We start from the raw sequence: 22761 nt of genomic DNA on the forward strand, positions 1-22761 counted from the left end.
ACTGCTGGTAATTCCCTCAGATTGGCTGGCAATTCAGATGGACTCAGAATTTTCTTAATGTTTTTCCCTCTAGAAAAAGCAATCGGTAGTTCCTGATCCTGGAACACAGGATGTGAACGCAGGACGTCCCAATGCTGGTGGAAGATGTGGGCTAGTTGGTCACTGCCCACTGTATGGCGCATGACACATACCGTTTTGCCCGTGTCATTCGTCTCTTGTCTGGGGAAAAAGAGAAGATCCTGGTTGATGTAGCGTGCTCTCCTGTAAGCATTCTTAAGGACTTTAAAGGGGTACCCTCTAGTGAGCAATTCTTGGAAAAGTTTTTTGGAGTGCGATTTGAAGTCTTCTAATGATGTGCAAATGCGGCGGAACCTCAAGAATTGTGAGAACGGGAGGCTTCGCCTCAAAGTGCAAGGATGACAGCTGCCATACTGTAATATAGTGTTATGGTCAGTAGTCTTTCGGAAGACTTCAGTCAGGAATGCCCCATCTGACAAATGTATGTGAACATCCTGGGGAATGGACGTGTACAAGGACTTAATGTCCATAGTGACCATCAAGACACGGCTGTTCAGTGGAAGAGTCAAATCTGAAAGCAGCATCAAAAAATGAGCTGTGTCTTTAATATACGTTGCTGTCTCACTCACAAATGGTTTCAAAAAAACGTCAACAAACACAGCTAAAGGCTGGGTGAAGTTTGACCAAGTTCAGTTTGTTGGGTATTCTCCTGAATGTGGGTCAAGTTCATCAGTGAAGGTTGGGCTTGTATAATTTCTTTATGTCTTTGAAGTCAGTACCTACCTGTGCCTTGTAATAATTCCGTTTGGATTGTTTTATCGTATTTGTATTTTTTTGTGATTCTTTCCATATGTTTACAGGTTGTGCATTTTTGTTTTTTCTCCACACTCTTTCGAGTCTTCTGAATATCGTTTTAGTTTTTTCAGTTCGGCGTTGAACCAAGGGGTTTTATTTTGTTTGTATGAGATTTTTATTTGAATGGAGGCTATTTCGTTTAGTACCGAGATGCATCTCTCTTCCCAATCCGTGAGGTAGTTTGTAGAATCGGTTGGTGGTGCTGACCAATTATCATCATATATCGATTGCCAGAATGTTTTCGCGTCCACGTGGCCTCTTGTACTGTGTGATGTGCGTTCAATTGCTTGATGGTGTCCCTTCTTCAGCCATTGTAGAGTCAGATTTAGTTTAAAGTGATCGGACCATGGTGTTTCTGACCAATTATGATCTGTTATTGTGAAGTTTCAGTCTGTTGTGAATTTGTGTGCAAGTAAATCAAGTGTGTGACCTTTTATGTGTGTCACCTTCAATTGTGACCATTTGAAATCCCTTAGTTGGAGGAAATTCTTACATTTTCATGCATCATTTGAGTTTGGGTCTTCTAAGAGAAGGTTAATATCTCCTATGATCAGTATATTTGAGTTACTTGCACATGTGGTTGATATAAAGTCCATGAAGATTGTTTCCTTAGCATGTCTCCGGACTGGCCCAAATTGAGACTGATGGGTTGTGCACGCCTTCCAGAAGGTGGAGACTGAGAATTGACACTCTTCAGTGAGAGCCAATAAGAGCCCCTGCCATAAAATGCTCCAGTAAACTCAGTCTCCAGCAGGTGGAAGGTGGTGAGCCCTTTAATCTCTTACTTGGTATTTCTGGTATTTATTCCCATTTTGTGATTATTTTTTTCTGGGATTTCTCCTTCTGTGTATCTAGGTTTTATCCTATTTGTACAGGCTGAGATCCATGGGGGTCTATTTGCAGCCTCGGGGGTGTTACACCCGGGTGACCGGGTCCCTCCCCCCTATCCTCCCAGTTCCAGCGTTTTTTTCCCTGAGTTAATGAGCCTAGGACTCTTAAGGAGAGAGCAGCTAGGCTGGGAGAGGCAGCCCATTAAGTTAAAAACAAAAAAGAAAAAAAAAAAGGGGGGGGGGGGGGTTTACACAGCTTTCAGTGCTGTTGTTAGTCTCTCTGAAGTGTTTTGTGGTTGGCTGTTCTCTCTCTATCTCTGTCTCCCTGTGCTCCAGAACCGAGTGATAGGAGTTAAAAAAAAGAGAGGTTTGCACAGCTTTCAGTGCTGTTGTTTGTGGGATTTGAAGTGTTTTGTGGTCGGCTATCCTCTCTCCCTTTCCTCTCTGTGCTCAAGAGCCCAGTGACAAATGGCCAAAAATAGGAGGTCCACAGGAGAGCTGTTCAGCGCTAGAAAAAAATACTCCCAGAGAGTAAGGGGACTAGTAGAGATGGAGGGTGGGGGAAGTTGAGAGAGAAAACTTGTGAAATGGATGAGGGTTTATTTGTGTGTGTGTGTGTGTGTGTGTGTGTGTGTGTGTGTGTGTGTGTGTGTGAGTGAGAGAGAGCGAGAGATTGGGGAGACCAAGGTTCAGAGAGTGGTAGGAGACAGTGGGAGTAGAGAGACCGATACTGATGGCTAGGGAGACTGCAGGGGGTAGACAATGAGAGCGGACATTTCTTCATTTTCTGAAAGGGAAAAGCCCCCCCCCCCCCACACACACACACAAATACACACTCAACTCATAAAAATTAAGATAAGGAAGCTGTAATGAAGGGATGTTTATTTTTTTTTTTTTTGGGGGGGGGGGGGGGTAAGCATCTGTTCATTGTATCACACAAGGAACCGAGGTGGAAGTGTTTGGGAGTAGCCCTTTAAATTTGTAATGTCTGTCTCACAGATTTTACTTTGATATGCTGAGTAGGACAGAGGAGTATTCTGGGGTATTGACACAGTTTGGTGTTTCCATAGAAAAATAGTTCAGAGATACTGATATTTGTGGCATGAAGTATGTGATTCTTTACACCCTAATTCTTCTTGTGCTCTGGAGTGCAGATGGGAAATGCTAGAGCACTGTGAAAACAGATATTGTGAGACATTTTGGCAAAAAAAAAAAAAGTGAATTGTCATAGTCAACATGACTTGGAATAAAAGCTATTCAGAGCATGCAGGAAACGCTGCCGCTCCAGCTGTTCCACTAACATCCTGTACTCCACCTACAAACACTACTAAGCAACAACACCCATTTTAAGCACCACACCTACAGAGCAGAAAAGGGAGCAGAGGAATGAAGAATTCAAAGAGACTGCTATCAAAAGCAATAACAAAACTATCTATAACCAATCATATCCACTCAGAAAGCAAGAAGGGGGGGGGGAGGGGGATCAAGGGAGAACACATGTGGTCACAGCAGCCAGTACAAAACCAGTGGCAATCTCCCCCCTCACAGCCAGAATTTAACATTGTATAACTATGTAGCCCACACACTGCAGACTGACGGACAATGCTGGAAGAAAACAAAAACGTAATTGGGCAGATGTTGACACAACAAATGATATGTACATTATTTGTAAGCACACACATGATCAATACCATACAATCATGTAAACCAGTAAAATTAAGTGCTCACGTTTTAAATTCAAAGCAAACTGGTAGAAATATCTTGCTAATATGAGGTATCTTTTGCAAGTCTCCTGTAGCTATTGGAGCAGTCTCCCATCCACATTCTTTCCTTTCTGTTGGTGCAGAGGAGGGTCTGTTTATAAATGTAATAGTTTTTTTCTTCTTAACTTTGGACAAGAGAACGTTTTGAGTTTTAAAATAATATATCAGTATATATAACATCCACAGTAACACAGTTAATGACAGCAGATAAAGACCTGCAAGGTGTTAGGAAAATTATTCTCTTACCAAAGAAGCTTGCAGACTCTGGGTTCAGATATATATCTTTATTGTAAACCTGTATACAGGGAGACTAGATGAACAAGAAATCTTAGTTCACAGTCTGACTATACTGATTCACTGCAAACCTTAAATAGCCAAGAATACTGTAATCTTTACCATCACCAGTTCACCAGGTGCAGCTCACCAGGTGCTGTATTTCTGGTTAACATGAAAGAACATATAATGATCCCCTTCCTTGCTCCCTCCAGCTACTGCAAATAAAACACAACTCTTCCTGCACTTTCCCAGCTAATCAACATTCCAAGCTTCAAAGATGATTGTGGTTTATTATTTACTAACAAGCTAGTAAATGGCCTTTCTTACTTCAGCAACTTATTTCAGTGATTACCATTCTGTAGTGAGATACAATTCTATTATCCTACAACATGTACATTCTATAACAGAGTAAGCATAATCCTAATATACATAGAATGATTTCATTTTCTCATAACATTTCCTCCCTTTTCATTCTATGAACAAACAAAAAGAAAAGATATTAGACCATTTTACATAGGTATATTTAACTGTATGAGCCTAGGAAATAGTGGACATGTAACCTTGGAGTATGTCAGCTAAGCATAATCCTAATATACATAGAATGATTTCATTTTCTCATAACACAAGGTGCATCCAATCTGCCCACTAAAGCCGTTAGAGCCGCCCCATCATTCTCGGCAGGTTACACTCATTCATGATTCAACAGTGGCAACATAAGCAGGGCAGTCAGTAATTTGTCACTATGCCAATCACATATTACAATTCCATAACACTATGCTTTATTCGTGTTTTGTACATCCGAAAACCAGCATTTAGATGCTTTATTACAAGCCATGATATAGAAGTCTAAAGCTGCTGTACATCCATATGACAAAGAGGTGTGGTCTGGGCATGTTTGGGGTAGGACTTGGGTGGGCTTAAAACCTAGATGTTCATCCCCCATTACAGAAGGGTACGGAGCATCCATATCTAAAAAGGTGGCTATCTGGATTTAGACCTGTCAGCTAGAATGTCCAGGGGACCCTTTGTTGGAAGAGTCAGTAACTGTGTGCACTTACCATATTATTTGTAAAACATAACACAGAGTAAGTGTAAAAGCCACATAATCCCACACATCATGGTAGTACCCTCCAAAACATTAGCGTTTAACTTTCTATGATAAAATGAGAAGAATGGTGAAAAAAAAAACTTAGAGGAGCGGTTGCGAAGGTCAAAAATTTACAGCAGGCGTAGATGCTGTTCAAAAATACCATCCTGAAAGCCCAGGCCAAATATATTCCATCCATTAAAAAAGGAGGAAGGAAAACCAAATTACAGCCGGCATGGTTAAAAAGTGAGGTGAAGGAAGCTATTAGAGCTAATAGAAAATCCTTCAGAAAATGGAAGAAGGATTTGACTGAAAATAATAAGAAAGAGCATAAGGAATGTCAAGTCAAATGCAAAGCGCTAATAAGGAAGGCAAAGAGGGACTTTGAAAAAAAGATTGTGTTGGAGGCAAAAACATATAGTAAAATTTTTTTTAGGTATATTAAAAGCAAGAAGCTAGATGGCCGAGGGGTAAAAGGGGAAATCAGGGAAGACAAAGTCATAGCGGAGAGGTTAAATGAATTCTTTGCTTCAGTCTTCACCAAGGAAGATTTGGGAGAGATACCAGTGCCAGAAATGGTATACAAAGCTGACAAGTTGGAGAAACTGAATGAAATCTCTATAAACCTGGAGGATGTAATGGGGCAATTTGACAAATTGAAGAGTAGTGTTCATTCCAGAGTACTGATAGAAATGAAAAATGAACTTGCGGAACTATTGTTAGTAATATATAATTTATTTTTAAAATCCAGCGTGGTACCAGAAGATTGGAGGGTGGCCAATGTAATGCCGATTTTTTTTTTTAAAAAAAGGTTCCAGATGTGATCCTGGAAATTATAGACCGGTGAGCCTGGTGTCGGTGCAAAATAGTAGAGACTATTATAAAGAACAAAATTACAGAGCATATTCAAAAGCATGGATTAATGAGACAAAGCCAACATGGATTTAGTGAAGGGAAATCTTGCCTCACCAATCTATTACATTTCTTTGAAGGAGTGAACAAACATGTGGATAAAGGTGAGCTGGTTGATATTGTGTATCTGGATTTTCAAAAGTCATTTCACAAAGTACCTCATGAAAGACTCCAGAGGAAACTGGAAAGTCATGGGATAGGAGGTAGTGTCCTATTGTGGATTTAAAAGATAGAAAACAGAGAGTAGGGTTAAATGGTTAGTAGTCTCAATGGAGAAGGGTAGATAGTGGGGTTCCCTAAGGGTCTGTGCTGGGACACTGTTTTTTTAACGTATTTATAAATGATCTCGAGATGGGAGTAACTAGTGAGGTAATAACATTTGTTGGCAACACAAAGTTGTTAAATCACAAGAGGATTGTGAATAATTGCAAAAGGACCTTACGAGACTGGGAGACTGGGCGTCTAAATGGCAGATGACGTTTAATGTGAGCAAGTGCAGAGGGAAAGAGGAACACAAATTATAGCTAAAAGTTCCACATTAGGAGTCAACGACCAGGAAAAGGCATCTAGGCATCGTTGTTGATGATACGTTGAAACCCTCTGCTCAGTGTTTGGCGGTGGCTAAGAAAGCAAATAGAATGTTAGGTATTATTAGAAAAGGAATGGAAAACAAAAATGAGGACGTTATAATGCCTTTGTATCGTTCCATGGTGCGACCGCACCTCGAATATTGTGTTCAATTCTGGTCACTGCATCTCAAAAAAGATATAGGGAATTAGAAAAGGTACAGAGAAGAGTGACAAAAATGATAGAGGATGGGAAGATTTCCCAATGAGGAAAGGCTGAAGCGGCTAGGGCTCTTCAACTTGGAGAAAAGATGGCTGAGGGGAGATATGATAGAGGTCTGTAAAATAATGAGTGGCGTGGAATGGGTAGACGTGAGTCACTTGTTTACTCTTTCCAAAATTACTAGGACTAGGGGGCATGTGATGGAGCTACAAAGTAGTAAATGTAAAACGAATCAGAGAAAATGTTTTCTTCACTCAACGTGTAATTAAACTCTGGAATTTGTTGCCAGAGAATGTAGTAAAAGCAATTAGCTTAGCGGGGTTTCAAAATGGTTTAGATGGCTTCCTAAAGGAAAAGTCCATAGACCATTATTAAAATGGGGAAAATTCACTGCTTATTTCTAAGCAGCTTAAAATGTATTGCACTTTTTTGGGATCTTGCCAGGTACTTGTGACTTGGATTGGTCACTGTTAGAAACAGGATGTTGGTCTTGATGGACCTTTGGATTGTCCCATTATGACAATACTTACGTACTTATGAAACCCATGTCCCCTCCCCCCAGCAGGACTAATGCACGTTTCCACCAACAGTTGCCCCTACGGCCACCCCCTCCCCCAAGGTCTGATTCCCAATCTTGCCCTGGATAAAGTTGATAAAGGAGGCAGAACATCCCCAGTTCCCCCTCCTCCCTCACCCCCATAGCCACAATGTAGATCACAGTCAATAGTATTTCTAATGCCTGTGCCTTCTAGCAGTTCTGGAAGGCAGAGGAGCCATATTTGATCTTGGTGTTGTCCTGGGCACCAGTGGAGAGGGACCGCTGCGGCCTAGGACCATTATTGTCAGCAATTTACATCATGGTGAGGTCCTGGGTTAGTGTGTATGTGTGTGTGGGGGCGGGGGGGGGGGAGAATTGGTGGTGGGTAAGGGTAGGGCTCGGGGGTGTCCTGCCTCATTTATCAACTCTATCCAGATTAGGATTGGGCATCGTCTTTGGGAAGAGGGGGTCAGGAGGGGGATTGGACCTGGGAGGGTGCACAACGTAGATGTTCATGTACTGTGAAAGGGGCATCTATGTGCCAGCTTTTTGGCAATCCATATTTTGGACTCCCTCTCCCCTTAAATGGTTGTTCCTTCTGCACGTAGCTAGCCATCCATTTTGGCCAATCCTGTTCTAAAATACTAGCGGAAATTCAGACTTGGACGTCAGATTTCCGGTTTAAACTTTGTATCTGAAATGCCCTTTTATGCCATTAGTCCAAAGAGTGGTTTTATTATTATGGCCTCAGCATAGTCACCTTCACTATCAATACATGATTAAAACCAACGATCCAGCCATGTTGCTAATTAACAATATTTTCTGTCTGATTTCAACCTTAAGATGGTCTTCTCTCCAGTAAAAATACAGATCACCCGCACTCATAGCATAAGATAAAAATGTGATTATAAAGTACGCATATGCACCCATGACGGTGTCACTATTTCATTGCAGTCAGTATGTTGTTATGTTCTTGTCTAGATAGGGCCATGGTTTGCTGAAAATTAGGATGACTAGCATAGAATATCCAATGATTGAAAAAGGGAAGCCCTACTATGAAAGCTTTGCATTATCCCAAAACAACTGAGGGAAGACTTGCTGGAGGAGGATGGGCAGCCTGCGTTCAGGGAGGAATAGAGCAGAAATAGCACCAGCAGAACATTCTTATCATGCAGTACTGAAAACTTATGTAACGACCATTAGGCAGATTAAGAGGTCGCTTATAGTGGTAATTTCTGGGATTTGGGGAGCTAAGCATTGTGGGTCCTGATAGCTACACAAATGTAAATGAATTGTCAGCCTATACTTTTACCCGCAGAGAAGAAGAGCACTTTTCAAACAACCTACTTACCCACATGTGGGTAATTTTGTAAGGGATATGTGTGTGTAAAACTAGGCACAGAGAAACCATAGTGGCTGCTTTTATACGATATGCATGTAGGCAGGACCAGGTTTAGGAACCACTGCCTTTTACTATGAGTTTATCTTGTTGGGCAGACTGGATGGATCGTACACCATCTGCCACCACCTGCTATGTTACTATGTTAGGCATTTCTGCAGGCAAGAGAGTAAGCAGAGTACGGGGATATTTCCACCGATGTGGTGTATTATATATATATTATATATATAGTATATATATATATATATATATAATATATGTGAAAATTGTTGGTTCTCTCTAGCACATGCACATATAGTTAGTTACAGTTCCTTGGAGCAGGTATACATGACTGCGTTAACTGAAATAGTTTTGTAAAAGGCACATAGGTACATTTGTTATCTTTTATAAAATAGATGCAACATAGGTAGTTAGTACCTTGAGAATTTAATATATAGTAACATAGTAGGTGAGTCAGATAAAGACCTGTACGGTCCATCCAGTCTGCCCAACAAGATAAACTCATAGTAAAAGGCAGTGGTTTCCCAAACCTGGTCCTGAGGCACCCCAGCCAGTCAGGTTTTCAGGCTATCCTTAATGAATATCCATGAGAGAGATTTGCATGCACTGCTGCTACTGCTTGCAAATCTGTCTCATGACTATTTATTGTGGATATCCTGAAAACCCGAATGGCTGAGGTACTTCTAGGACCAGATTGGGAACATTCTGGTATAAGGATGATGTGATACTACATACGTGTACTTGATCTTGATTTGTCCCTGCCATTTTCGGAGCACAGACCATAGAGATCTGCCTCTGGCACTAGCCTTGTTCTCCAGTTACTGAAGCTGAATCTGGTCCAGCCTTGATCATGGCACCAGATCTTAGAAATCTGCCCATCACTTATTTATTTATTTATTTATTATTTATTTATTGCTTTGTATCCACATTCCCCCACCTATTTGCAGGCACATGTGGCTTACATAGATTTGTTGACATTGTCATATCAGGATATCAGATACAGTCATCTACTATGTTACTATGTATCTGTAGCGATCGTAAAAGGGAAGAGGGAAAATGGGAGGGAGTGAATAGGAGATCTGTATAAGGTAAGCTTTCATAGTTGAGAGGGTTGGTGAGGTGACTTAATGAGGTTTTTTTTCCCAGAGTTCCGGGTATGACTCCTAAAGTTTTCCTCAGAAATATTTCCTCAAATTATTACTTTAAAAGGAGTGAAGCCTGTGAAAACTGGGATTACTTTAATTAGTGGGATTTGAATTAGAGACTTAAGTATATGTATTGTTAAATAACTTCTGGTTTTTAAAAGAGAGAGAATGTAATCAGATGTATTATTTCTAACTAATATTGGACAATAAGTATGTTTTCAATGAAATGATTTGACTATACACCGTATTGGCCTTGAAGAAGCCAACCAGATGATCAATGTGGAATAATGAATTAGACGAGTAATATCTGGGGATAATCAGGTTAATACCACGTTTTTTTTTTCTGTTTTATCGTTTAATTGATCTCCTTATCTTGTTTCACTCTCCCTATTTAGTGGTCTAAGGAAGAGAATAGAATTACCTGACTGAAATAATTCCTACATATTACTTTCTCTGTATTTCCAGTATTTTTTATCGCTTGTAAAAATTTAAATGGTTACAAAAAAAAAAAAGAAGTCTGCCCATCACTGGCTTTGCTTCCCAATTACTGGTGTTTCCATCTAATTACTCTAAGCTTGTTTGGTTCCATGCCTTCTGTCATGAAACGCCTAGCCACCCGCCTGGGGCTGCCCATGGCCACTTAGAGGGTCTGTCCCCAGCACTGCTCAGGTCTGCCTGCACCTGCCGCTTACTATCCCCAGCACTGCTCAGGTCCGCCTGCACCTGCCACTTGTGCTGTACACTAGCACCCACCGACTGGGTCACAACCTCCTCTGGGCAAGTCTCTTGCTCTTAAATTATCCCCAGTGATTTCTGTGTTACCGGAGGCCACACTCTCAGTGGTCCCACAGTTCCTGGAAAGCACTCGCAGACCCACGCAAACCACCAGGATTCAGTTCAGACAAGCAGAGTCAACAACTGAAAATGTTTATTGTCAGAACTTGAACAGTGAAACAGAAAAAGTGCAGTCATCAAACAATAACAGGTAACTGAAATATGGATCAATTATAACACTAACTAAACATTTGTTTACTTTCTAAAAAGTACCTGGGAAAATCAGGAAATATTCTGCTCACAGATTATCAAATATAACTGATCACAGGGCCTCAGCAAAGAGATCTGTCTCTCTCTCTTCTCCTGGGCTAAGACGGGGGAAAAAGCCAGTAAACTCCAAATGAAAATGAGCTCCTGGACCAATCAGAGCCCAGAACAACAATCTTTGAAAGTATACTGCAGACTGCCCTTCCAAAAGGCTTAAAGAAAGAAAACAGCCTTGGTTCTGCAGCAGCTTTAAAACATAAACATGCATCACCTGCTGGCCAACTAGAGAAATTACACTTCAGAAAATAAGGCAATTTTACAGGCTTAAAACCCCCATTGTTCTATCACACCTTCTATACAGGATCCTTTGTCTTTATCCCACGCATTTACATTTTCATCTCTACCACCTCCAGTAGGAGGGCATTCCAGGTAAATACCACCTTCTCCGTGAAAAAGTACTTTCTGAAATTATTTCTGAGTCAGCCTCCCTGCAGCCTCAATTCATGGCCTCTAGTTCTACCACCTTCCCATCTCTGGAAAAAGTTTGTTTGTATATTAATACCTTCCAAATATTAGAATGTCTGTATCATATCATCCCTGTTTCTCCTTTCCTCTAGGATGTACATGTTCAGATCCTCAAGTCTTTCCTCATATGTCTTGTGATGCAAACCCAATACCATTTTTGTCGCTTTTCTCTGAACCACTTCAAGTCTTTCTATATACTTAGCAAGATATGGCCTCCAAAACTGAACACAATACTTCATGTGACCTCGCCAAAGACTTGTACAGGGGCATCAAGATCTCCTTTCTTCTGCTGGTTATACCCCTCTCTGTGCAGCCTAGCATTATTCTTACCATAGCCACTGCCTTGTTCCATTGTTTCATCTTCTTGAGATTCTCAGACACCATCACCCTAAGGTTCTTGTCCTGAGCTGTATTTATCAATCAATCTCTCTTCTCCTATCTGGTACATCTCCTTTGGATTTCTGCACCACAAGGGCATTATTCTGTACTTCTTGACATTAAATTTTAACTTTTTTTTTTTTACAGACTATATAGAAACCTAATAGTTTATAAAATCTTAATTCTATTGACCAATAGAATTAAGGTTTTAAAAACTATTAGGTTTCTATATAGTCTGTAAGCACATTAAGAGGGAAACCGGACATAGCAATAGGTCCCCAGGGTTCATCAATTAAATTTTAACTGCCATACCTTTGACCATTCTAATTTTTGGAGATCTCTTTTCATGGTTTCTACTCCCTCTGGGGTATCCACTCTATCAGCTATCTTCTTGTTATCTGCAAAAAGGCAAACTTTTCCTTATAACCTTTCAGCAATGTCTCTCACAAATATATTAAATAGAATCAGCCCCAGTATTGACCCTTGAGGTACTCCACTACTTTCCTCCAAACGAATTTTGTTTACCACCAACCTCTGCCACTTGTCAGTCAACCAGTTTCCAATTCAGTTCACTGCTTTAGGTCCTAAGTCCAGCCCTCGCAGCTTATTCACAAGTATTCTGTGAGGAACCATATTAAAGGCTTTGCTGAAATCCAAATAGATTATATCTAGCACATGTCCTTCATCCAATTCTTTGGTCACCCATTCAAAGAAATCAATCAGATTGGTTTGGAAGGATTTTCCTTTTGTAAAGCAATGTTGGATGCTAGAAAGTTAACTATCTTTTCCTTCAGCAACGGCTTCATTATTTTTCCTACCAGTACCACCGACATGAGGCTTACTGGCCTGTAGTTTCCCCACCTCTTCACCATCCCTGCTTTTGTGAAGAGGGACCACATCAGCTCGCCTCCAATCCCACGGAACCTCTCCCATTGTTAGGAAAGAGGTTTCATAGGAACTTCATTGGGATAACAGGGAAAACCTTAGGTAAAATAGGATTTAAAATGTAAGACAGAGAATAATTTTTCTCTCCAAAATGGCTTATAGTGAGGACTCAAAATGATGCAAGCCTGAGCTGATTCTGTGTAATTCACCTTTGCTTGCTATTTTTCAAGCTTTTAAGTTGGACCCTAAATAAGCTCACATGTTCAAGAACAACTAGGGCCTGTTTACACATGGAAGAAAGTATTGGGGCAAGCTGACAAAAGGCGTTTGACAAAGTATCTCATGAAAGTACTTTGGGAAAGTACCTCTGGATACACAGCTTAATGTGACCCTGAGAAGCTAATGAGTTGTGATGAGCTGGACAAATAGCTCACTTGTAAAACACCAGTGGTGAAAATACAAAGGTGTCTGAGTAAAGCCCACTCCCCTGCCACATGATCAGCAAGGCCCTAGGGGTCCATTATGTGAATTTGTTATAAAAAACTTGAACCTGAAGCAATGACAAGCAACTTAGGAGCAGTCATTTTGAAAGACCTCTGTATTCAGGATAGCAGAATGAGGCCTGTTCACAATTTTTGACATGCACAGGTGGCTGGTTCAAATCCCACTACTGCTCCTTGTGAGCTTGGGCGAGTCACCAAACCCTCCATTGCTTCAGGTACAAAATTAGATTGTGAGCCTTCCAGGGACAGAGAAATACCCAGTGTACCTGAATGTAACTCACCTTGAGCTGCTACTGCTGGAAAAGGTGTGAGCAAAATCTAAAAAAATAAATTAATTAATTTGAAGCTGCAGCAGTGCCTTATCAGAGAGAAAAGACCTTTGGCAAGATTTACTGTTGACATTTCAACTAACAAAGCAGATAAAGCTGGGCAACTTTTCTCTTTCTCTCAGTAGCTATGAAGTAAACCATGTATTTTGCTGCTCAGGAATGTTTTCTTTCTTTCTGTCAAATCCAGTTTCTGTACTATTAATTTTGCATTGTGATTCTTTTAATTTGGTACCTGAATAAAGCTCTTAATTATTTTAGTGTGAGTTTTCTTTCACTATCGTCTTCTGTGAAAAAGCATAGACTTGAGGAGGGTTGAAACATACATACATATGCACCATCTCTAAAGATCTCTTAAATAAATTCTTAAGAGGTACCAGGATTTCTCTGAGCTCCCTCAGTATCTTGGGATGTATCCCATCCGGCCCCATAGCTTTGTCCACTTTCAAATTTTTAAGCTTATAAACACGTTCTTCTGTAAACAGTGCAATATCCAGTCCATTCCCAGATATTCACTCGGCAGCTGACCACGGTCCTTCTCCAGGACTTTCTTCCATGAACACCAAAGAGAAGTATTTGTTTAGCATGTTCGCTTTATCCTCATCACTCTCCACATAGCTATTCTCAGCCTCTTTCAGTCTTCCAATTTCATTCCTATTTTTTCTCCTTTCCCCAATATATCTGAGAAGAGGTCTTGCCACTTCTCGTTTTACATCTTTAGCAATTATTTTTTCCACCTGCACTTTTGATAGCTGTATTTCCCTCTTTACTTCTTTGACTTTATTCCGGCAATCTTTTCCATGAACCTCTTGTTGCATTCTTCTGTAATTCTTGAACGCAGCCCCCTTTGCTCTTTATTTTTTCAGCCACTTGTTTGGAGAACCATATAGGCTTCCTGTTTCTCTTGTTTGGTTTCCTTGTAGATCTGTTACCATATTTATAGTAGTTTTCAGCTGTTATAAAATGACCACCCAACTATATAATGTGTGTTTGTGTGTTGAAAAAGGTAATGTTTAGAAGTGTCATGTACAAAAAAGGCATTTTTATAGAATTTTTCTGGGTGAGGGAGTGGTAGGGGTATATATGGTTGAGCTTCTCTAAATTTCAGGTGGGGGTTAAGAGGTCTGAGAGTTAACTGAAATATGCATAAAACAGGAGGTTCGCCTAGAGCAGGGGTTCTTGACCCTGTCCTCGGGACACACCTAGCCAGTCAGATTTTCAGATATCTGCAGTGAGTATGCCTGAGTTAAATTTGCATGCACTGCTTCCCCTGTATGTAAATCTATTTCATGCATATTCACTCTGGGTATCCTGAAAACCTAACTGCCTAGGTGTGTCCCAAGGACTGGGTTGAGAACCCCTGGCCTAGTGCATCTAATACTTTTGCATTATCCCTGAGTTGAAGCATGACATTCCTGTATATGTAATGTGTCCACAAGGGCATCGTTGCAAGAGCATGTGCAAGACAGCGGCCTCTTTGAAAGGCCTGAAAGCACCAATGGGTCAGAGCTTTCGAGCTCTGAAGGTTAAGAGATGTGAGCTGACTACCTGATTCCTCTGACGGAGGTGGCCATTGTATTTTATGTGCTGGGGTACAATGTGACTGAGCAACTCGTCTTCCTGTTGATGAATTCTTCTGTTTCATTAAGTAGAAGAATGTTTGGTACCTTAGCACATGAATAAGGGCTGAGTTTAAGTATGGCTTGCTAATGGCTTCTCCAAAAAGCTAACAGGACAGACAAGTAGTACTTGTGTGCCATCTTTGTGCAGATTTTTCTACTCCTTTTGTTAGGTGCTGTTCCTCAGTATATCCCTGATGTTCCTAAAAATAATATGAGCCCGAGTCAGGCTATTCTGCCATATCCAATAATAGTACTAATCATTTTTATAGCACTGCTGGACATATGCAACACTCTACAATGGCAACAAGTATTGAAGTACAGTATGTCTTATGCTCCAGAACACTTACACTGTGGGTATCTGAGATACTGGGAGGTAGTGATTTGCTCAAGGTCTCACAGTGTCTGTGGCATAAAGTAGGAATTGAGCCCCAGCTTCCCCAACTCTCAGCCCATTGCTGTAACTACTAGTCCAATTCTGATTGCCTTCTGCCCCCACCTCTTTCTTTAATTTACTCTGTATTGTGCTATTTATGATGTAGTTGGGAATGCTCTTTCGTAGCTTGGGTTAATCTTACCACCCTTATAATATTTTATAGGCCTGGTGTGTTCATTCCAGCCCAGAAGTAGACAGACAGGTTTAGTAAGAATCCTGCATGTACCTTGCAAATTACGTTTCTCTGTTCTCCATGTAAAGATCAGGTTTAGCATCTGGAAATAGCTATTAAACAATAGTTAGGCATACAGTAGTCAGTGTTTTTAGAGTGGAGGAGTGGCCTAGTGGCTAGAGTGGAGGAGTGGCCTAGTGGTTAGGGGTGGTGGACTTTGGTCCTGGGGAACTGAGGAACTGAGTTCAATTCCCACTTCAGGCACAGGCAGCTCCTTGTGACTCTGGGCAAGTCACTTAACCCTCCATTGCCCCATGTAAGCCGCATTGAGCCTGCCATGAGTGGGAAAGCGCGGGGTACAAATGTAACAAAAAAAAAAAAAAACTACTTCACCTGGAACATTGGCAAAGATGCACAATAATAATTTTATTTCTAGGTTTCTTCTAGCATATAGCTCACATAAGGAATAATTGTATAGCTGTAGAATAGCACAAGGTCATTGAAGAAGTGACTTTTCATTTGGAAATACATATGTCTGCAATGAAGTTAAGGATCCATTTAATGTTATATCTACATTCATTTGTATTTATTCAATTTTATAACTCTCCTCCATACAAAATAACATTCTAGGCAAGGGACAACAAACACGAGTTAAATTAAAACAAATTGAAATATGACCTAATCTAAAAATACAAAATCAAATCATTAAACACAAAGGTAGAATAAATAATCATCAGCTATTCTGTAGCGTGTTAATCACAGTAATCATATCCTGTTGTTATAGGCTTGATTGAACAGAAACATCTTCATTTGCTTTCAGAAGGCAAGATGATTGGATGTTTCATGATATCTTATGGCAAAATATTCCTTTACTGAGATCATATAGAGCAGAAAATGCTTTGACAAGTAGATTTCAAACATACCTCTCTTAGAGTAGGTGTGGTTAAACCACCTTGTCATAAATGCAAATGATGTTTCTTAAGACACCTTGTTCCTACTTCTTGTTTGGATTTAAAAACAAAACGTGGGATTTGAAGGCTCAAAGAAAGCCATTGTAATTGCTTCAAAATACATTACTAGCAATCTCTTTTTTGTACCAGCAATAATCTGTGCTAGCTACTTATGTTCACCTTTGGGTAAAACTTTGAAAGCAATAGTCTGGAACGGGCCAAGGTTGAATTTCCTTTGGTTACACAGCAGTATTTCCTTCTTTTCTACCAGTTTGCCTTGTTTCTTTTCTAGGGATCTAGACAAAATTGACTCCTTGATGCAGGATATCCATGAGCAGCAAGATATTGCCCAAGAAATTTCAGATGCCATTTCTCGACCGGCTGGATTTGGTGAAGAGTTTGATGAGGTCAGTAATAAGGTGTTAATGTTGTAGTAGAGATCACACACTATATACGACATTTCAGTTACAGTACTGTGCATTATCAGCGGTAAGAGTACGCTTTTTTTCTGAAGTGTTCATTTTAGGTCCACCCCCCAAGTTGTGTATCTTGAAATATTCTTGTGACATTTGTTTACTGAAATTGCACACTTAGGCATAGTCTAAATGGTGTTTGTTCCAATTATTGAACTACTGTTCTTATCTTTTTATTCATTTAGGACGACCTTATGGCAGAGTTAGAAGAATTAGAGCAGGAAGAATTGAATAAGCATATGGCAAATGTGCGACTTCCAAGTGTACCTTCCACATCGTTGCCCTCCAGACCTGGTAAAAATCATCTTTGCTCATATATGTTTGGGGCTGGCCATACAGCCTACCTTCAGATTCAGAATATTGCGAAGGGAAACGAGGCAAAACTGAATTTAGTTAGACATCAGTGTTAATGGCTACATGGTTTCTTTGATACCACTAACAAGTGTTCTGTAGTGTTTGATAAAAGAATGAAGTGGCCTGCAAATTCAGCCATGGACCATATATCTATATATCTCTATCCATACTGATGTTCAGGGTCCATAGGAGATGAAGAAGTGAATCTGAGAGTTAGTCTTAAGGAATTGCGGCTCTTACAGCATTTTATTCATGTAACGCTGCTGTTTCCTCAAGGAAACAAAAGAAAAGCATAGTTTGCGCTGCTTCCGCCCACTTCTGTCATGTAAAAAGCATTTGCTGGATTGCCCACTGTTGGAAACGGGATACTGGGCTTGATGGACCTTTGATTTGTCCCAGTTTGGCAACACTTATGTTCTTATGAAAGGGGATGGGATTTGATATACTGCCTTTCTGTGGTTACAATCCAAGTGGTTTACATATTATATGCAATTTGTACCTGGGGCAATGGAGGATTAAGTAACTTGCCCAGAGTCTCAAGGAACTGTATTGGGAATTGAACCCAGTTCCCAAACCACTGCACTAACTATTAGACTGTCCAAAATTTAGAACACCAGGGTGGGAAAAGATGTTAACTAATCCAGTAGGCAACTGATTCTTGTAATCCGCCAAGAACGTAGGATTGTAATATAGTAACATAGTAGACGACGGCAGAAAAAGACTTGCACGGTCCATCCAGTCTGCCCAACAAGATAAATTCATGTGCTACTTTATTTGTATACCTGATCTTGATTTGTTTCTGCCATTTTCAACACATTATTCAAAGTTGTTAAATCACAAGAGGATTGTGAAAAATTACAAGAGGACATTATGAGACTGGGAGACTGGGCATCCAAGGAGAAATTACATCCTACCTGTTAATTTGCTTTCCTTTAATCCCTCCGGACTGCCCAACAGAACTGATGGGTTGTGCATGCCTTCCAGCGGGTGGAGACTGAGAACATTGATCTTGTCTATCACAAGATCTGCTTTTTCAGCACACTCATGTGCAGGCAGAGAGAATAAATAGCATTGTGCTGAATAACTAGTTCATGAGGTATACCAGATAGCTCCAGCTGCTAAGCAGTGAGCTGATCCAGTCCTGAATTTGTCCCAGTGTACATAAGGGCCTGTATTTCTTATTTCTGTTTAAAAATCAGGACCACAAAAACCTGGACTGTTAGAATTTCACCCTGTTGACATGAAACCATTTGAAAAATTAGTGTGTTTGAATTTTTATAAAACAGTGTTTTTGTTTTCTGTTTGGATGACCACTGGGTGCAATCAGTGGGAGAAATACCAACTTACCAGACTTAGGTCTCAATCATGTTAATGTAGTTAGGTGCTGATACTGTATACAAGCCTACTGTGGCGTCAACCCCATGTGGTAACAGCGGTTAGTGTATCTGGGTTTAAAAAAGGTTTGGACAGATTCCTGGAGGAAAAGTCCATAGTCTGCTATTGAGACAAACATGGGAATCAGCTGCTTGCCCTGGGATTTGTAGTATGGAGTGTTGCCATGATTTGGGTTTCTGCCAGGTACTTGTGACCTGGCTTGGCCACTGTTTGGAAAACAGGATACTGGGCTAGATGGACCATTGATCTGACCCAGTATGGCTACGCTTATGTTCTTAGTATTTTAAGAAGTTTTATGAAGACAGAATATGACAATGGATATTTACTTGCACAAAAAACTTCTCCACCATAATCACACCATACTGTTCTCTTCCGGTCTCTCAAAACTTGAAAATTCTTGGAGTTACCATTGATCGAAACCTCACTCTCGATGCCCACGTGAAGAATACGACGAAAAAGATGTTCCACTCCATGTGGAAACTCAAAAGAGTAAAACCTTTCTTCCCGAGATACATCTTCCGTACCCTGGTACAGTCAATGGTAATAAATCATCTGGACTACTGCAACGCACTGTACGCTGGCTGCAAAGAACAGACTATCAAAAAACTCCAAACAGCCCAGAATACTGCCGTCAGACTCGTATTTGGAAAAACTAAATATGAAAGTGCAAAACCCCTAAGAGAGAAACTTCACTGGCTCCCACTTAAGGAACACATTGTGTTCAAGATCTGCACGATTGTACACAAAATCATTCACGCAGACGCCCCAATCTACATGTTAAACCTCGTGGACCTACCTCCCAGAAATGCCACAAGATCATCCCACAAATTTCTCAATCTACACTTCCCCAGCTGTAAAGGTCTAAAATACAAGCTGATGCACGCCACTACCTTCTCCTACATGAGCACGCAGCTATGGAATGCATTACTTACAGACCTGAAAACAATTGACGAAATAACCAACTTTCGCAAATCTCTGAAGACATATTTCTTCAACAAGGCCTACAAAGAGAACCCATAGCCTTACTAATCCACCTCACCAACCCACCCAGTTATGAAAGTCCACCTAACACTTTCCTGCTTTCTTCCCTTAATCTTTGCACATTACTAATTGTATCTGATAACCTGGAATGTCAATGTCATAACAAAACTATGTAAGCCACATTGAGCCTGCAAATAGGTGGGAAAATGTGGGATACAAATGCAATAAATAATAATAATAATTATTATATAGTCAGATTGCAGCAGCATTTTTTTCAAGTCTGGGTACAGAGTGGAATAACTCATTTCAAAAAGAGTCCATAGTCTTTAGTGGCTCTGTGGGAGGGGAAGCTATTTTTTTGGATCGCAGATTCTATAACATATCAAAAATCTTCTATTCCCAGGTACTGTAAATGAGCGTTGACATCAGTGGTATTTCATTCTGTTTCAGCAGGAAGTTGTGCCAACTTGATTTCTAATAGAATTATATTTGTTGGGCACTTGTGCCTTAAGTTTCTCATTATTGTTGTTGACAGTGTTCCACTTCAGATTATTTCTACTTCTATTTTTTGTTTTGTTACAGCAACATCTAGGAAGAGAGTGGAAGATGAAGATGAAATGAAGCAGCTGGCTGCCTGGGCAACCTAAAAAGACACAAGGGTCTTTGCAGCACCTTACACTTAAATATTTGTACAAAAGTCTTTTTCATAGATGGGTTTCATACAGTTCATGGGATTTATTTTTGAAGTTTCTGGGGAGCAGTGCCTACTTTGCTAATCCATGGCTATCTTCATGTTTAAATCATGGAAAGCAGAAAAATTAGGTTTAAAATTGTGCTGGTCTCAATGAATACTAAAGACTTTATCACCATGGGTTTGCACTGTAACACTTCAGTTTTTAGGAGCCATTGAATGCTGTGACACTGTTTTGTTAAGTGCCCAGCAAAAAATTGGAATCTTGAAGAAGAGGTCTTTTGAGATCTGGAAAAACTCATATAATACATCATTATTTTGTTAGTCCTTTTAAAAGTATCTCAATCTACAAATGCTCCAGTGTTTTCTTGAACCGATATAGCTACTCAAATGCTACCCTATTTTAATAGCAACCGTACATGGCAATGTGTCAGAAGAAATGTCGAGCATCTAGTTTCAACTCATCACCCTCGGTGTTTATAAGGGTAGATTGGCTCACTGGATTGACATAACATCACAGAATTGGTTTTCTCTAGGTTGCTGCTTCAGGTTGGTAGTGATGAGTCATTAGCATCTGAAAGACTTTCCATGGGCTACACAAAATAATTTGGTGGTCATGGTGTAGTTCCCAGTGGATGCATGACTAAAAAAATGTCCCACTTCTTGTCAGCCTTTGCGGAGAGGCTGAAGTCTGCACAGGTAAGGAGAGTGAATTACCTTGATCCTAGAGGTGTTGCCCTCCAGTAAAGGGTTGAAAATATGATGGTGCAGCTATGAATGAGGGGAGAATTTGTTTTTTATTAGGTATCAACTGAGCAGGGTTTGCAAGCATAAATTTCACTAGAAAAAATGTTTAAAATATCCAAGTCAAAGCCACTGTCCATCCAAACATCCAAGAGATTTATGTAGTTTGTCATTTTTATCTTTGATATATTTTATTCCGTTAGCATTTTAACATTTTTAGGGATTCTGAGCACTTTCTGGTGTGTGTGTGTTTACACTAGATAGTTCCTGAGATTTCACAGATTAATGGTATCTGGAAAGCTATAAGTGATCTCGGAGAAATTGTCACTTTTTAATGCATTCTCTTAGATGGTCTTGTTGGCCATGTATGTTGGTCTAGACTAGCCTGCAAGCTGTATGCTGTGTTGGCTCTCTCTGTGTCTGTACAATGCTGCATACGTCTGGTAGCACTTTAGAAAGTAGTAGTAGTGTGATCAGAAATTGTGCCTTTCAGTCTGCAGAATTATAGCCTCTTATCCCCTGTAATGGGAACTGTTTGTTGTTTTTTTGTGGCACAGATCAGAGGTTTAAAACTTGATTGTACTTTTTTTTTAAACTTAGTGAATATACAGTATCTTCACCTGTCGCTAGAGATTAATTTTTACATTTAATTCTCAATCTCCTTTTGTAGATTACCAAGAATGGTTTATAAATTGAAACAGTGTTTAAGACTATGTGTCTGTACCCATACAGTAGCACTTCAGGTTGTGTGGTCATCGTTGTTAAATACTGCAGTCACACACATAGTAGGTGACGGCAGATAAAAGACTTGAATGGTCCATCCAGTTTGCCTAACAGTCATTCTCATTATATCAATTCATGATCAAGCAAGCAGTGAATGCAGTATAAAATACTTCATCCTGATCTTTTTGCCATTTTTGGGACATAGACTGTAGAAGTCCACTTGGCATTGTCCTTGCATTCCAACTACTGGAGATGCCATTGAAGCCCTTTCCAGCACATCCTAATCTGTCTTGCCATACATGGGATACAGACTGTAGAAGTCTGCCCAGCACTGTCCTTTGTTCCTCACAGCCGTCACCGGCTAAGCACTACTCAACACATCAACATGCATGCAGTCATATAATTTTATTTTTATACTATCCTCTTTCTAATTAGGGATCTTCTGTGTTTATCCCACGCCTTTTGAATTCTGTCACCGTTCTTGTCTGTACCACCTCTCTTGGGAGGGCATTCCAGGCATCCACCAACCTGTCCATTAAAAAGTATTTCCTGACATTATTCCTAAGTCTACCACCCCCAACCTCAATTCATGTCCTTTAGTTTTACCCTTTCTCATATCTGGAAAAGATCTGTTTGTATTAATACCTTTCAAGTATTTAAACATCTGTATTATATCTCCCCTATTCATCTAGGATATACATATTCAGTTCTTCTAGTCTCTTCTCATATGTCTTTTGGTGTAAACCTCATACCATTTTCATCACCTTGCTCTGAACCACTTCAAGTCTTTTTATGTCCTTAGTCTCCAAAACTGAACACAATACTCCAAGTGGGGCCTCACCAGTGACTTGTATAGTGGCATGAACACCTCCTTTCTTCTGCTGGTTATGCCTCTCTATGTAGCCTAGCTGCTTATTTCTAGGATAAGCAGCATAAAATGTATTGTACTGTTG

At 40.2% G+C, this 22761-nt stretch overlaps 1 protein-coding gene across 1 annotated transcript in view; it reads left to right on the forward strand.

The window, feature by feature from the left end:
- Positions 1-22067, forward strand: part of LOC115478562 (charged multivesicular body protein 4c-like) — a 78443-nt gene extending 56376 nt beyond the window's left edge. Inside the window, exons 3-5 of the mRNA XM_030216007.1 lie at positions 16740-16854; positions 17106-17214; positions 20233-22067. Of these exons, the coding sequence (XP_030071867.1) occupies positions 16740-16854; positions 17106-17214; positions 20233-20297 (289 nt within the window). The 3' untranslated portion in view covers positions 20298-22067. The remainder of the gene's footprint in view (positions 1-16739; positions 16855-17105; positions 17215-20232) is intronic.
- Positions 22068-22761: the final 694 nt, after the last annotated feature.

The sequence above is a fragment of the Microcaecilia unicolor genome, chromosome 1, assembly GCF_901765095.1.
Source record: "Microcaecilia unicolor chromosome 1, aMicUni1.1, whole genome shotgun sequence".
Classification (NCBI taxonomy): Eukaryota; Metazoa; Chordata; class Amphibia; order Gymnophiona; family Siphonopidae; genus Microcaecilia; species Microcaecilia unicolor.